The sequence below is a fragment of the Heloderma suspectum genome, chromosome 5 (assembly GCF_057233095.1).
Source record: "Heloderma suspectum isolate Gila_16-S chromosome 5, 16-S_ref, whole genome shotgun sequence".
Taxonomy (NCBI): Eukaryota; Metazoa; Chordata; class Lepidosauria; order Squamata; family Helodermatidae; genus Heloderma; species Heloderma suspectum.
In genome coordinates, this window is record NC_139462.1 from 161,115,737 (window position 1) to 161,128,721 (window position 12,985).

At 43.5% G+C, this 12,985-nt stretch overlaps 1 protein-coding gene across 12 annotated transcripts in view; it reads left to right on the forward strand.

Annotated features, from left to right (window-relative positions):
* ULK4 (unc-51 like kinase 4) overlaps positions 1-12,985 on the forward strand; it is a 367,782-nt gene that overhangs the window by 37,052 nt on the left and 317,745 nt on the right. For all 12 annotated transcript variants that reach the window (XR_014792296.1, XR_014792295.1, XR_014792297.1 and 9 more), the window contains exon 17: positions 1,413-1,491. Coding sequence is in view for 9 of the 12 variants with exons in the window: in XM_084858057.1 (XP_084714183.1) it covers positions 1,413-1,491 (79 nt within the window). In the remaining 3 variants the exon portion in view is untranslated. The remainder of the gene's footprint in view (positions 1-1,412; positions 1,492-12,985) is intronic.

A 12,985-nucleotide genomic window follows, 5' to 3' on the forward strand; every position in this document is an offset into this window, starting at 1 on the left:
TGTGGGGATAATTGGCTGCCTCCGAACTCGGAGGTGGCCCACTATCCAATGCAGGATGGGTGGAGCGCAGAGGGGAACTCCTCCTCCATGCTCTGGCTGCCCTGCATTTGTGGCTAGATGGGTTGGAGTGGGGCAGGGGAGGCCAGACGGCGCATAGGAAGCATTGTACCGGCGCTTCCGCTGTCCCCCTTCCCCCAGGAATTCCCCCTTTTCCCTCGCTCCATGCTGCTGTTCTGAGTGCAGAGTCGGGGATGAACCGCGTTGCCTATGAGGCAGCGGGGGAGGGGTGGGGAGGTGGTTTTCTGGGAACCGACCTCAGAGCGTTGGCTCTGGGGTCGGTTCCCAAAAAATCCTACATCTGTCTAGCCACTGTCTAGCGGCCATAGGACTCCCTAAAACACTTAGAATACTTTTAGGTGTTACATCATGTATACGAAGCTCTCTCTCCATTTCCATCATGCTTGAGCATAACAGAAATAGAGTTTTGGCTGGAACATCATTGTGCAGAGAGTCACCTCATGCTGCCCTTAGAGCATTTCAAAGCTAATATAAATGAGAAATGAGAGGAATACGAGAAGATGGAATTAGAGGGAAGGGGTGGGGCAAGGGGGCACAGTATTGAAGTCCTCCACTAAAACTGACTGACAGTAACTTCAGAACAGACAAAAGGAAGCATTTCATGCAACAATCATCCAGGATTTACCAGAAGATGTGGTGCTGGCACAGAATCAGAACAAATTATGTGGTGTAGCTTTTGCTGGACTGTACCATTTCAAACTGCTGGTGAGGGGATGCCTGTTTGAATGCCTAAAAAATTAGACCCAAATCTATGGATGATAGAGTGAACGTAGCCACACAAGTAAATGTTTAGGGGCAGCATATGTCCAACAATCAGATTACTTAGGGCAAATCATAATATGGCCATTGCTGTCATGGTTATGTGCTTTCTATCTGGCTTCTGCTGTAGATACTATGCTGGATTAGATTTGCTCTTGATCTGATCCAACAATGAAATGCTTATATTCTTAACGGGAAGGAATAAGGGACTCTCTTTCCTCCCCTCACATCCCAGTCCCCCAAATGCAGCCTAACTCACTTGGCAAATGCTTGGGCCATTCATTACATAGTGAATAATTTTCTATGACAGAATATTCATCCTATCAATCCATTTAAAAAAGCAATTGGCCACCCTATCAATCCATTTAAAAAAGTAATTTGGCCTTACAGTATAGTGAGATCATTCTGTGAGTATTTTATGTTAATGACATTATCAGGAACTTACAATTAAGCTTTATTTGCAGTTATTTTTGCTGACCAATTTATATAACATTTAAATAACTTGAGCTTTTTAATAGTTTTTGAATTTAGCAATTTGTGGCTTTTATAAAGTTAATACATTCATTTAATTACAGACGTGCCAAAGCAGCCCGAGTAATTGGTTTACTGGCATTGCATACAGCTGAACTTCAAGAGAATGTTCCAGTTGCTGAGGTAATATTCCTTCTTAATGATGTTCTCACAATTTTCAAAAACTGCGTATGGACAGAATACATTAGAGTTTACTTTATCGAGTAATAATAGTTTCAGTTTTAAGACAGAATTAGATGGTGTTCGCAACATCATTGTAATTATGTGTATTTTTATCCCCTTTCCTCAAGGAGCTCAGGGCAGTGTATATGGTCTCTTTCCCTCTGCCCTTGTCCTTGCAACATCCCTGTGACGTAGGCTAGGCTGAGAAATTGTGACTGGCCTAAGATCAGTTGGTGAGCATCATGGCTGAGTGGGGATTTGAGCCTGGGTCTCCCCAGTCTAGCTATATACCATACTATTAAAAGAACATTTCTTAGGCAAAGCAGAAACATGTGTTCTATTAAGCAAATAGTGTGATAGGGTTAACATACATATTTCGAGGAGATGCAGTTTTCTCAACTAAGTTTTAAAAAAGTCAGAAGGAACAATACACCTTTTTGAAGTATAGGACGTATCTGACACAAAAGGATTTTAAATTTAAGGTCATGGGTTTTTTTAACTGAAAATCTCATCTCTGTTTTGTGATATAATACAGATTAAAACAGGGGTGTTGAACCTCTTTCAGCTGAGGGATGAATTCCATTTTGGAGAAGCTCTCAGGGACTGCATTCCAATGGTGGGTGGGGCCAAATCACCAGCCTAATTTAGCTTAAAGCTCTTGCTCCAAGTAACTGGGACCCCTGGAGGGCCAGATTTGGCCTTGAGGCCTGAGGTTCTGCACACCTGGATTAAAAGATATAAAATGTTATAGATGCCTGGGAGAATCTTGGTATTTGGGGATGATCTACTTTTTATCTTGGCAAAGCCATTTGAAATTACCCTTTGAATATGAATATAATGCTTGTCATGTCCTCTAAAGATGACAAAGGTATGGGATACTGAGCAGAATGTTCTAATAATTTAAGAACAGGGATGAAAATAAAATGCATTGTTAGTTTAGAATATTTCTGTTCTGAGATCTGCATGGATAACATTTTATAAAGTTTTATGACTAGTTCAACAATACATTTTAATTGACTTGGATAAAACCCAGTTCTGGCAAGATGTACCATAAGCGTTTCAAGGGAGAAGTTCAGCTGCTTGTGTCTAGCTTTAAGATGAAGCACCTCATATAGCCCTGCCTGCACTGCCTTGTCAGGATAACAGCAGCATAGTCCTATGGCACCTATGCACATACGTACTTTTCCTGCCTGTAGGGGATACTGGCCTTTTGGGGCACAGCTCTTCTAGTGCTGTGTTGCTGTTTTCCCAAAAAGACAGTGCAGTTTGCAGCTTTAAGGTGGAGGGAAAGATGGACCTACTTTTTCTGCTGATGGAAAGAATTGTACGTGGAGAGCTGCGGATGAGGGAAAAGGATGGACCTTGAATAGAGGTTCTCAGGCTCTGCCATTTCTCTTATTAGTCTCTATTTGGTAATTGCTTGATTATTCAACAAAATCTGGACAGATCAGTGTATTATATAAATCTCCACCAGAGGTCACTTGGACATCAAAATTACATACTGAAAAAAAAGCTCTTTTGCATCTGGTGACAGGTGTAGACTAGGCAGTAAAGGTGTCTTTACACTGACACACAGATTCGACTCTGAGTCTAATTCAGTACTTTGTAAAATGGTCCAATTCTGCTTGGAGCGATTTGGAGGCCGTCTGCTTCAACTGAGGTGCTGTATCTGAGCTGAGATTTGGCAATACAAAGTTTTGTGTCTCCCATTGACTATCATGAGAAATCAGAAAACAGCTACACCCCCCCCCCCACCCTTGTCAGAATTGGGTGATATTTGCAGGCATAGTAACCCCTTAGGGAAGGTATTATGCCTGCCAAATAAAAGAAAAATAGGTGCAGGGTTTTTGTGTGTGCGCGCCTGCGCGCGCGTGTATGTATGTATGTATATGTATGTGTGTGTGTGTGTGTGTGTGTGTGTGTGTGTATGTGTGTGTGTGTATATATATATATATATATATATATATATATATATATAAATAAATAAATAAAAACTGGTGGCACATTTTTATTTCTTGGCATATGTGGATGAAATTTGCCAGGATAGTTTCCCCTTCTGAGGGGATCGAGCATGCCAGGTTTCAGATGAATAGATGCAGGGCTTTCATGCAAAAGCAGCCTTGACATTTCGAGGGTATCTCAAAGAGGTCACACTTGTGCCCCTGTGTTCCTAGTGGACCACTGTTCTGAACTGGCACAATCTAGAGGTGTCCCTAAGTAAGAATCTTGCAAAGTTTCAGAAGGATAGATGCAGCAGTTCATGTGGAACAAGCATCCTCAATTTTTTTTCATATGGGAAGTGATTTGCTTTCCCTTCCATCCCTCCCCCCTGGCTTTTGGGCAATTTGTATGAAAATGGTACACATGCGAGAGGTGTCCCCAGGCAAGAAATCTGTAAGGCTTCAGAAGAATAAGTGCAGGGGCTAGGGAATTATGATGACTGAAAAGTAGTTTAAGGCTTTTTTCATAGTGAAGCCTGGTGGTGTTAGAAGAATGGCCATCTCACGGTTCCATCCTTGCCCTCCAGCAGTGATTGGAGCCCATGGTAAAATGTGGCCTAAGATTAGAAGGTGCACCTGTCAGTCACTCAACCACACTCCATCCCTCCCCCCCCCACTAGCATTGTAGATAAAAGAATCCGAAAGATGCTATAGGGAGAGGAGACTGAGCATCTGTGCCTCCAAGCACGAATCTGTAATAAAGCTGTGTTTTGGTCCAGCTTTTCTTGTGGTGACTTCAGGGGGAAAGCCGGCTTTGCCTCAGGAAGTATTAGAAATGGCCCAAAGGGGCCTGATTCTGCTCAGGCTTCATCTGAATCCAATGCTCATCCCTAATAGGCATGGCAAAATGTTTTCATTGTGCTAATACAATGGGAAAGTACTCTGTTTACCAAATAATATTTTGGTTGAAATAATTGTGCATTTCTTAAATAATGTTATTGCACTTTACTATTAAGATTGCAATAGGTAATATATTTTTGGTGTGCATGTAAATGAAAATTAAAGTTTTAGACTGATTTAGATTGTGCACAACCCCGGCATGTAGCTTTTACCCACAGTGCTAGAACCTTTAGTGTGAATCAGGGCTTATGCACAGAAATGCCTAAAAAAGCAAGTGCACTGAGGCAAACTCTCCATCTTTTTTGTGGCCTAGTTAAGAACATAATTAAGAACTGTGCTGGATCACATCAAAAGTCCATCTAGTCCAGTATTCTGTTCACACAGTGGCCGACCAGCTGCCCATGGGAAACCCACAAGCATGACATGAGTACAACAGCACCCTGCTGCCCATGTTCCCCAGGAACTGGTGTACATAGGCATACTGCCTCTGACACATATAGCCATCAAGACTAATAGCAATTGATAATCTTATTCTCCCTGAATTTGTCCAATCCCCTTTTAAAGCCATCCAAATTGGTGGGCATCACTACATCCTGTAGTAGCAAATTCCACAATTTAACTATGCGCTGTATCAACAGGTGCTTCCTTTTATCTGTCCTGAATCTTCCACCAGTCAGCTTCATGAGATTACCCCAGGTTCTAGTATTATTAGAGAGGGAAAAATGTCTCCCTATCCACTTTCTCCACACCATGCATAATTTTGTACACCTCTATTATGGCAGCCCCCACTCACCTTTTCGCTAAGCTAAGCAGTCCCAGTGGTTATATAGATCCTGTTTCACAGCAATAGTTTTATTCACAGTGGGGAGAGCCTGAGCTGCTTACTCATCTCGCCCTGGCCCTTCTTGTAAAAACCTACACTCTTGTGTGAAACAGATCCTAGTAGACTGAAGGGGGAGATATCTCCCAAGGCCTGTTATAATCATTTAAATTATGTTGACAATATGCTAATAGATGTTCCCTTCAAAAAGCTTGCTGTGCTTCCCTTTTTTCACATTTGGGAAGACTTTTGGGGGGGAAGCTAGATTTTGAAACTAGTTATATATAGGAAAATGTCCCATATTACCTACTCTAGAGACTCTGAAATATTGAGCACATCTATATCAAACTGCATGAGATTTGCTAAGGCACTGTTTTACTTTTTATCTTTATTAATTGTGCAACACTTTTTCAAACTTGCATGCATTCATAACCTTTTTGCCCCACTTACAATATAATTAGAGCATGGGTGGGCAACTTGTAGGTCAAATACCGGAAGGGCTACATCTCCCCTCAGCCCTAGCCAGCATAGCCAATAGTGAAGTCTGATGGGAGTTAAGGGTCAAAACATCTGAAGGGCCACAGTTGCCTGCCCCTGATTTAGAGCATCGCTTATGTAATTTCTGTTTACAGTTTGTATCTTTTCCAAGTATTTGCATTGCAAGAAATAGCAATTTTAAGATTCCCTGTTGCAAAAAGTGTGGGATCTTCACTGAAACAGACATGCAGGTTAACAATGATTTTATTTTTACTATTGATCAACTTGTCTAGATGTGAAGCTGGTAACCTGTGGCAACTTTGATCTCTTAAGTTTTAATAAAGAGCTCTTTAAGTTTGAGCTCTTGCCTTTTAATTTTCATATGAGTTAGTTGTAATGTTTAAGTTTATTGTTTCCTTAAAACCTTATTGTGTGTCCTGCCTTTGATACAGAACATGCATAAATACTTCCTGACTTCCAAGGGAGCACAGTCTCTCGGCTTAAACCAATTGAATCATCACTCCTTTGGAACATATGTATTAAAGCAAATCTACATATTCATAACGTGATACAGTCACAACTGCATGTCTATTTCTGTAACAGAGACAGGTGATAACATGTAGCAGAAAGCCAGGTGTCTGTGAGAAGAGCTGGGTGGTACGACCAACCCTGATCTGTACCGTAGTGCTCCCAGATTTGGGCGGGGCAGGGAGAGGTAAATGTGTCCAGGGTAGGGATGACAGGGTAGGGATGTATTCATTCACAAGGCCATGCCATCTTGTTTTGGAATCAGTCTGCTAACTTTTGTCTTAAGTGCATGAAAATTCACATTTTTAATGTATTTTCCCACAAAATATGCATTTCAGATGCATTTTGATGCATTTGTTGAATGGAGAAATTTTATTTTATCATAAAATTTGGAGAATTGTGAAAAACAACTGCTTTTCTATCTGCATATTAGTCCAGGAAGTGGGAATCAGATTGGTTTGCATAAAAAATGCAATGAAATCCTTGAGCACCTGTTGTGCAGGGAGCAGTTGCTCTACCCCATTCCAAGGCCAAGACAGCTAGAATCTGCATAAACATCAGGAGTAGGGTGAGTGTGTCTGTACTAGGATGGACAACGTATATTTGGAGGCCTGCCCCTGATTTGACTATAAACAACTTCGCTGATATATATTTGCAGGCTTCTTTGTGCTATGTTAACTGCTAAAAGAACCTTTTGTTGAAAAGTGCTATATAAATATTCCAAATAACAAATAAATAAAATAAATAGGTCAGTTTGAAATTTAAAGTAAAATCAGTGTCTGCCTTCCAGGAAGTCTTCCATTCATATGCTTCTTGTCTCCATGCGTTCAGATCAAAGGACATGATGATTTTTGGTAAAACGCTTTTTGACAACACGGCCCCTGGCAAATAGATGCATGCAATGGTTACTGCCATATATATATATATATATATATATATATACACACACACACACACACACACACACATACATACCCCCCCCCACACACACACACACACCCATCTGTGGACAGATATGTTAATTGAGGAAACAAACTTGTTATCAGCAGGTTGGAGCCAGACTTAGTCACACCTAGGGATGGCAGAGAATTCCGCCACGGATTCCAACGGCCTCCTGCCCCCCCGCCCGCCCCCCGCGGAATCCCCCGGGATGGAACTTACCTGGGGCGGATTCGGCGGCGGCAGTTCTGGCAGCGGCGGCTGGTTTCCTGGCCGGCCGCGGCTGGGCTGCTGCGGCCTCCATTGCTGTCCTTTATGTAATTTATGTAAGAATTTATGTAGCCTATCACGGCTAACCCCTAAAAAAACCAAAACAAACCAGCGTACGCAAATGGCGGCGTCTACGGCAGCCGCCATTTGTGTTCCCTATTTTTCACCGTTCTAGCCTACATAAATATTTATGTAGGCAATTACGGTGGAAAAAAAAGGGAACCGCAAATAGCATAGTGGGCACTATTTGCGTCCTTTTTTCCCCCGCCGTTTTATCCTACGTAAATATTTACGTCGGCTTTTACGGCGGAAAAAAAAAGAAATGCAAATAGGGCCCACTACGCTATTTGTGGTTCCCTTTTTTTTCGCCATAATTGCCTACGTAAATATATATGTAGGCTAGAACGGCGAGAAATAGGAAACGCAAATGGCGGCTGCCGTAGCCGCTGCCATTTGCGTACGCCGTTTTTTTGGTGGGGGGCACGTAGGGATGTCAGAGAATTTCGCCATGAATCTTGGGGAGGCCGAATGCCAGCGCATTCAGCCCCCCGAAATCGGTGGTGAAATGGTCTGCCCCCCCGGGATGGGACTTACCTTCGGTGGATCTCCCTGGCGGCGGTGGCGGCTCCGGCGGCCGGTTTTCCGACCAGCTGCTGCCGCTGCCATTTCCAAGTTAAAAAAAAAAACGTGATAGGCTATGTAAATGTTTACATAGCCTATCACGGCTAGATTTTTAAAAAATACCGTGATAGGCTATGTAAATGTTTATGTAGCCTATCACGGCTGATTGCAGGGATGCAAACGGCGGCGGCTACAGCCGCCACCATTTGCAGACCCGGCCGGCAGGCTCCGTGGCAGGAGGGATGGGGCGCCTCCCCCCCGGCTGGAATTTGGGGGGGAGGGACGGGGCGCCTCCCCCCCCCCACGAATCAAATTTCGTCACAGGTAAGTGACTTTCGTACCTCCCTGGGACACGCCATAAATACTTACGTAGCCTATCATGGCAGCCTGGAAGGACACAAATGGCTGCCGCTACAGCGGCGGCCATTTGCATCTGCAGCAGCCCGTCTGCGGCCGGAAGTCTGGCTGCGGACAGCCCTGGCTGGCTGCTCCGCAGAGCCACCGCGGAGCAGAGTGCGCCGGGCAGGATTCGGGGGGAGGGTCAGAGCGCCTCCCCCCCCAGTGGATGCCCCGAACGGAACCAGGTAAGTGATTCGTACATCCCTAGTCATACCTAGAGTAGACGCATTGAAATTAGTACTCCATGGCCGCGTTTGGACATCGCTTTAACCAATGGTGGCTTAATAAGCTACTCACAGTAGCTTATTTTTGAAATAGTCCACGATGCCCTGCCACATGACTGGGCTAATAAGCTACTGTAAGTAGCTTATTAAGCTACTGTGTGTAATCTGAGTCATCCCCACATCCCCTGTCCCACTGCGGTCCTCCTGCCTGAGCAGTGGCGCTGTTTCCCCCATTGACAACACTGCATCAACCTGTTTTAACCTTCCACAATATCCCAATGAGAGGGGAGAGGTGTGGGATGAAGTTCAGGGGCTTAATTCAGTGCTTTCAGCATCACCCCAAAAAGGAGGTGGTGGATCTAAAGTGCTGGAAGTTTGCAGAATCAGGACCAAATGTCATACACAGCCTCCCCTAGTTGGGAGGCACCTGACACACCATCAAACCCTGTGTGATTACTCAGAAAGGAGAGGAAATCCTGTGTGCACCAAAAAGGGAGTGGCAGCTATATAGCCTTGGAGGTTTGCAGGATTGGGACCAAATTGCAGGATTGTTGCCTCCCTCCTAGTTGGGAGGCACGTGATGCAGCATCAAAACCCTGCACAGTTACCCCAGAGGAGGGAAAATCCCAGGTGGAACAAAAAGTGGGTAGCACAAATAAACCCTTGGGGGTTTGCGGGATCAGGACAAAAGCCTCAATTGCGCATTTCCCCCCATAGCCATTGCTGGCATAGATGCTATTATGGCCAAAACTATGACAATAAAGTGGACCTGTGCATTTCACACACTACACCCAACACTGCTGGCAGAGCTACTTGTGTTCACCATTGCACTTTAGCATCAAAGTGAAATTGCACAAAAGCAAAATTGCAGAAAAGCTCAATTGCGCATTCCCCCAATAGCCATTTTAGTTTTTCATGGTAAACTGACCAGAGAAGGAAAAAGGAGGTGGGGGCTATAACTCCCTGACAGCTTGCTGAAATGGGGCGAAATTGCACAGATGGGGTGCCCTCATGGGAAGCCTCCAGATGCTGTAGTGGATAATTGCAGAACTGCACTTCTTCATGGAAAAGTGAGCAGTTCTTTCCCTATTCCCCTGTTTTCCCCTATTTCTCAAGTTGAGCAGTTTCAAAGAAGTGATCAGGGTATCAGGTGGAAACTGAGCCCATAGAGCCCCAGAGCAGTTCTGATTCTGAGGAAGAGCAACAACCCATGGGAGAGGAGCTCGCTCATCTCTCACAGGCACAGCGGCAGGGAGAGATTCCTCCTGCCTGCATTCCTGAGAGAGATAGTGACCCTGGCAGTGAGAGAGCCGGGAATGGGGCCTTGCTGGACGCTTGGCGCAGACACAGGGAGTGGCGCCAGATGGAGGGTGCTGAGAGGAGGCGCTCTGCTCTCTTGGTGCTAAAACAACGGTCACGTCCCGAGGACCCAAGGGTAAGAGGGAGGACCTCTCCATAGCCCATAAGTTCAGAATCTTCCTGCCCTTCTTCAAACGGGGACCAACTGCCTTACCTGGAGCTTAGGCTACTCTGCTAACTGCCCCAGTGCAGTTCCTTGCTTAGTTGTTGGTGATTAGCATCTGAAAGAGTCATTAAGTTGTAAAAGGAATAAAGCCGTGGAAAGTATCCTTTTCGTCTGTGTTTTGAGTTGGCTATTGGAGGGGACTGTAAGAGGCAGCTAGGGCGCTCCTGACACAGGGAAGCCTGTCACTGTGTAACTTTGCTGTAGTGGGGTAGCACAATAGTTCAAGGCTGTCATTGTACTTGGGGAAAGGTGTCATTTTGTAACTGTGGTGCGGTTTCAGGGAAGTCTGTGCTTGTCCCTCGACTGCTTCTCCGATCTTGGAAAAAGAGCTGCGCAGGCTGGAGCAGGGTGGCCAGAATGGTTTTGACTGCTCTTGCCTCTAGGCGATCGGAATACACCATGCTGAGCACCAGACAATAGGGTAACCCGCCGTGGGTTAAATAATCCTTACTGCAGACCGTGGGTTATCAGGGTGGCTTATTTTGGCCAAATAAACCATCATGGATTAAAAAATTCCCAACAGACACCATGATAACCCATGATGGGTTAAATAAGCCATGGTGGCTTATTATTGAATCCAGTGTGGATTATCGTGCTGTCCAGACCCTGTTCCTGTATAAGTCTAGATCCAACCCAATGTTTTGTGCTTTCCTACATGCAGATTAACACAAGTCAACAACCCACCATACATAGTGATTGATACATTTTTTAAAAAATCCATCACATTTGAGAGAAAAGTACAGAACTTCCTTCACCATGGGTTTATTCTACTATTTTAAATACCCATCTGTTTACGTTATCCTGAAAAACTCACTGTCAAGTAGACTCTAGTTCTCATGCATTGTTTGTCAACGTCTGGATAAGCAGCCTGCTTTTATACAATTCAACTGTCTAGAAAATTAAATTCAGTCAAAAACCCATCAGTAAAAAAGAAAGGTTTTTGTTTCTTCTAGTACTTCTCTTGTTGAACTTTGACTTGATTAGCCAGATAATGCCAATTTTTATTTTAGGCCTTTTAACTGTTGAAGACACTGGAATGCATTTGGTTAACAGTATAGAATTTGATCACTTGTCTTTAATATCACTTCAGCACTACTGAACAATTCTTTGCTGATAGTTTACTGCCTTTGAGTAAGTGTGCATTTACTTCTACTGGCAATTGACACTCTTCATATCTAAAGTGAAGATAAGTGAAATATTTTATAAGAAGGAAGCTTAATATTTTTATAAGAATGTTTATTAAAATGTTTCTATAAGAAGGAGAATAATAACCATTAGATGTGTCACCCCAAAGGTGGCAGTGCGATAACGCCAATATTTTCTTGAGCTTGTGAATATATTTCAAAGTGGTACAATGACAGTTAATACTATATTTTTCAGAAGTTCTAATATGCTAAATAGTTTAAGTATGAAGGAGAGTATTGCAAACAGATTGTTGTAAGGAGATTCACACATGAAATAATTCAGTTAGGCAACTCTTATTACCTTCTAGGGAGTATTTTAAAAAAAATATTGCATATGATTTCCTAGTTCTTGTTTTACCCAGAAACAGAGAATTCCCATTAGGTCTTTTCCTGAAGCAGAATTTTTTCTCCCCATTATAGGAGCCATTCCATTATGTAACTGTTCTTGGCCATAATGTACGAGGTTCTGCCTATCACACTCCATTGCAACCACTCTTGGGGGAATATTTATCTGCTAGGAAGTACTACTTTTGAGTAGCTACCACCACCAGGATATTAGTACTGGCCTCCCTAGATACCTAACAGTGTTCAGACGCTGAAAGAAAGAACTGTCTTGGGATGTTCTTGTTTGTACCAGCTTGAGTTTTATATTCCCCTGGCCTGATCTGAGCATAAGCCCCTGGTTTAAAAAAGAAAAAGAAAAGTAAAGTCAAGCAAGCAGGGTAATCCTTTTCATGACGCATGAATATCTAGTAATAACCACATGTAGTTTAATCAAATATTTTTAATAATAAAAGAGTAAGGGGATACCAAAGAAAAGAAATACGTGCACATAGTTAGCTTATTACTACTCTTTTTAGCTTGGATGATGTGGCTAGACAAGGGCCCACAAAACTTGCACATTCCCAAAGATCTTTGTTCATGCCATGTTTTTAAAAAAATCCAAGGTGGCCTCAGTTGTGCATGGTTTCTGGGTTGCTGTAAGGCCCCAGGCCTGAACCAAGCCATTAGTAGTTTTAGAAGGGTTTAGATGACCCATAATGCTCTCTGACTTTGGTCAGTTGGCTGCTGTTTTCCCTAACAGGCCTCTTGATTTACCAGGATGAGCCAAAGGTTGATAGAGAGCAGCCTCAGCGCATTCCATACTAATGAGTTAGAGGATCTTATCAGGGCCTAGTATGTGCCTGGGAAGTGAGGCTACGTTTATACCAAGCTGCAGGTGTCTGTGCTAAGAAAGCTCCGATTGTTTTCCTTATGCTGGGAATGAACACTAATTAATGCTTGCTGTTGTTATGCTGCCTCACTGCTGACATTTATGGTATAAAACCCATTGTACCCCATGGCTCTGGGTTCAGAGAAGCTGTCTGATCCAACCATTGGGTACACCTGTGTGCTGATTGTACTCAATAAAGTATCTCCTTGTAAGTTAACCTGGGTCTGATTTATTACTGTCTTGGCACCTCTAAATTAAGAGTTTGAAGCCTACTGCAGGGGCAATACAGTTGCCCAGGCACTGACACAGTTCTAACAAACCCATGTAGCTCTTAATTAGCCATGAGGTCAGATGAAGACAGTAGAATATCGCTACCCCATTGGTCTTGCCTCTCATCTGCATATGCAGTCTAGTC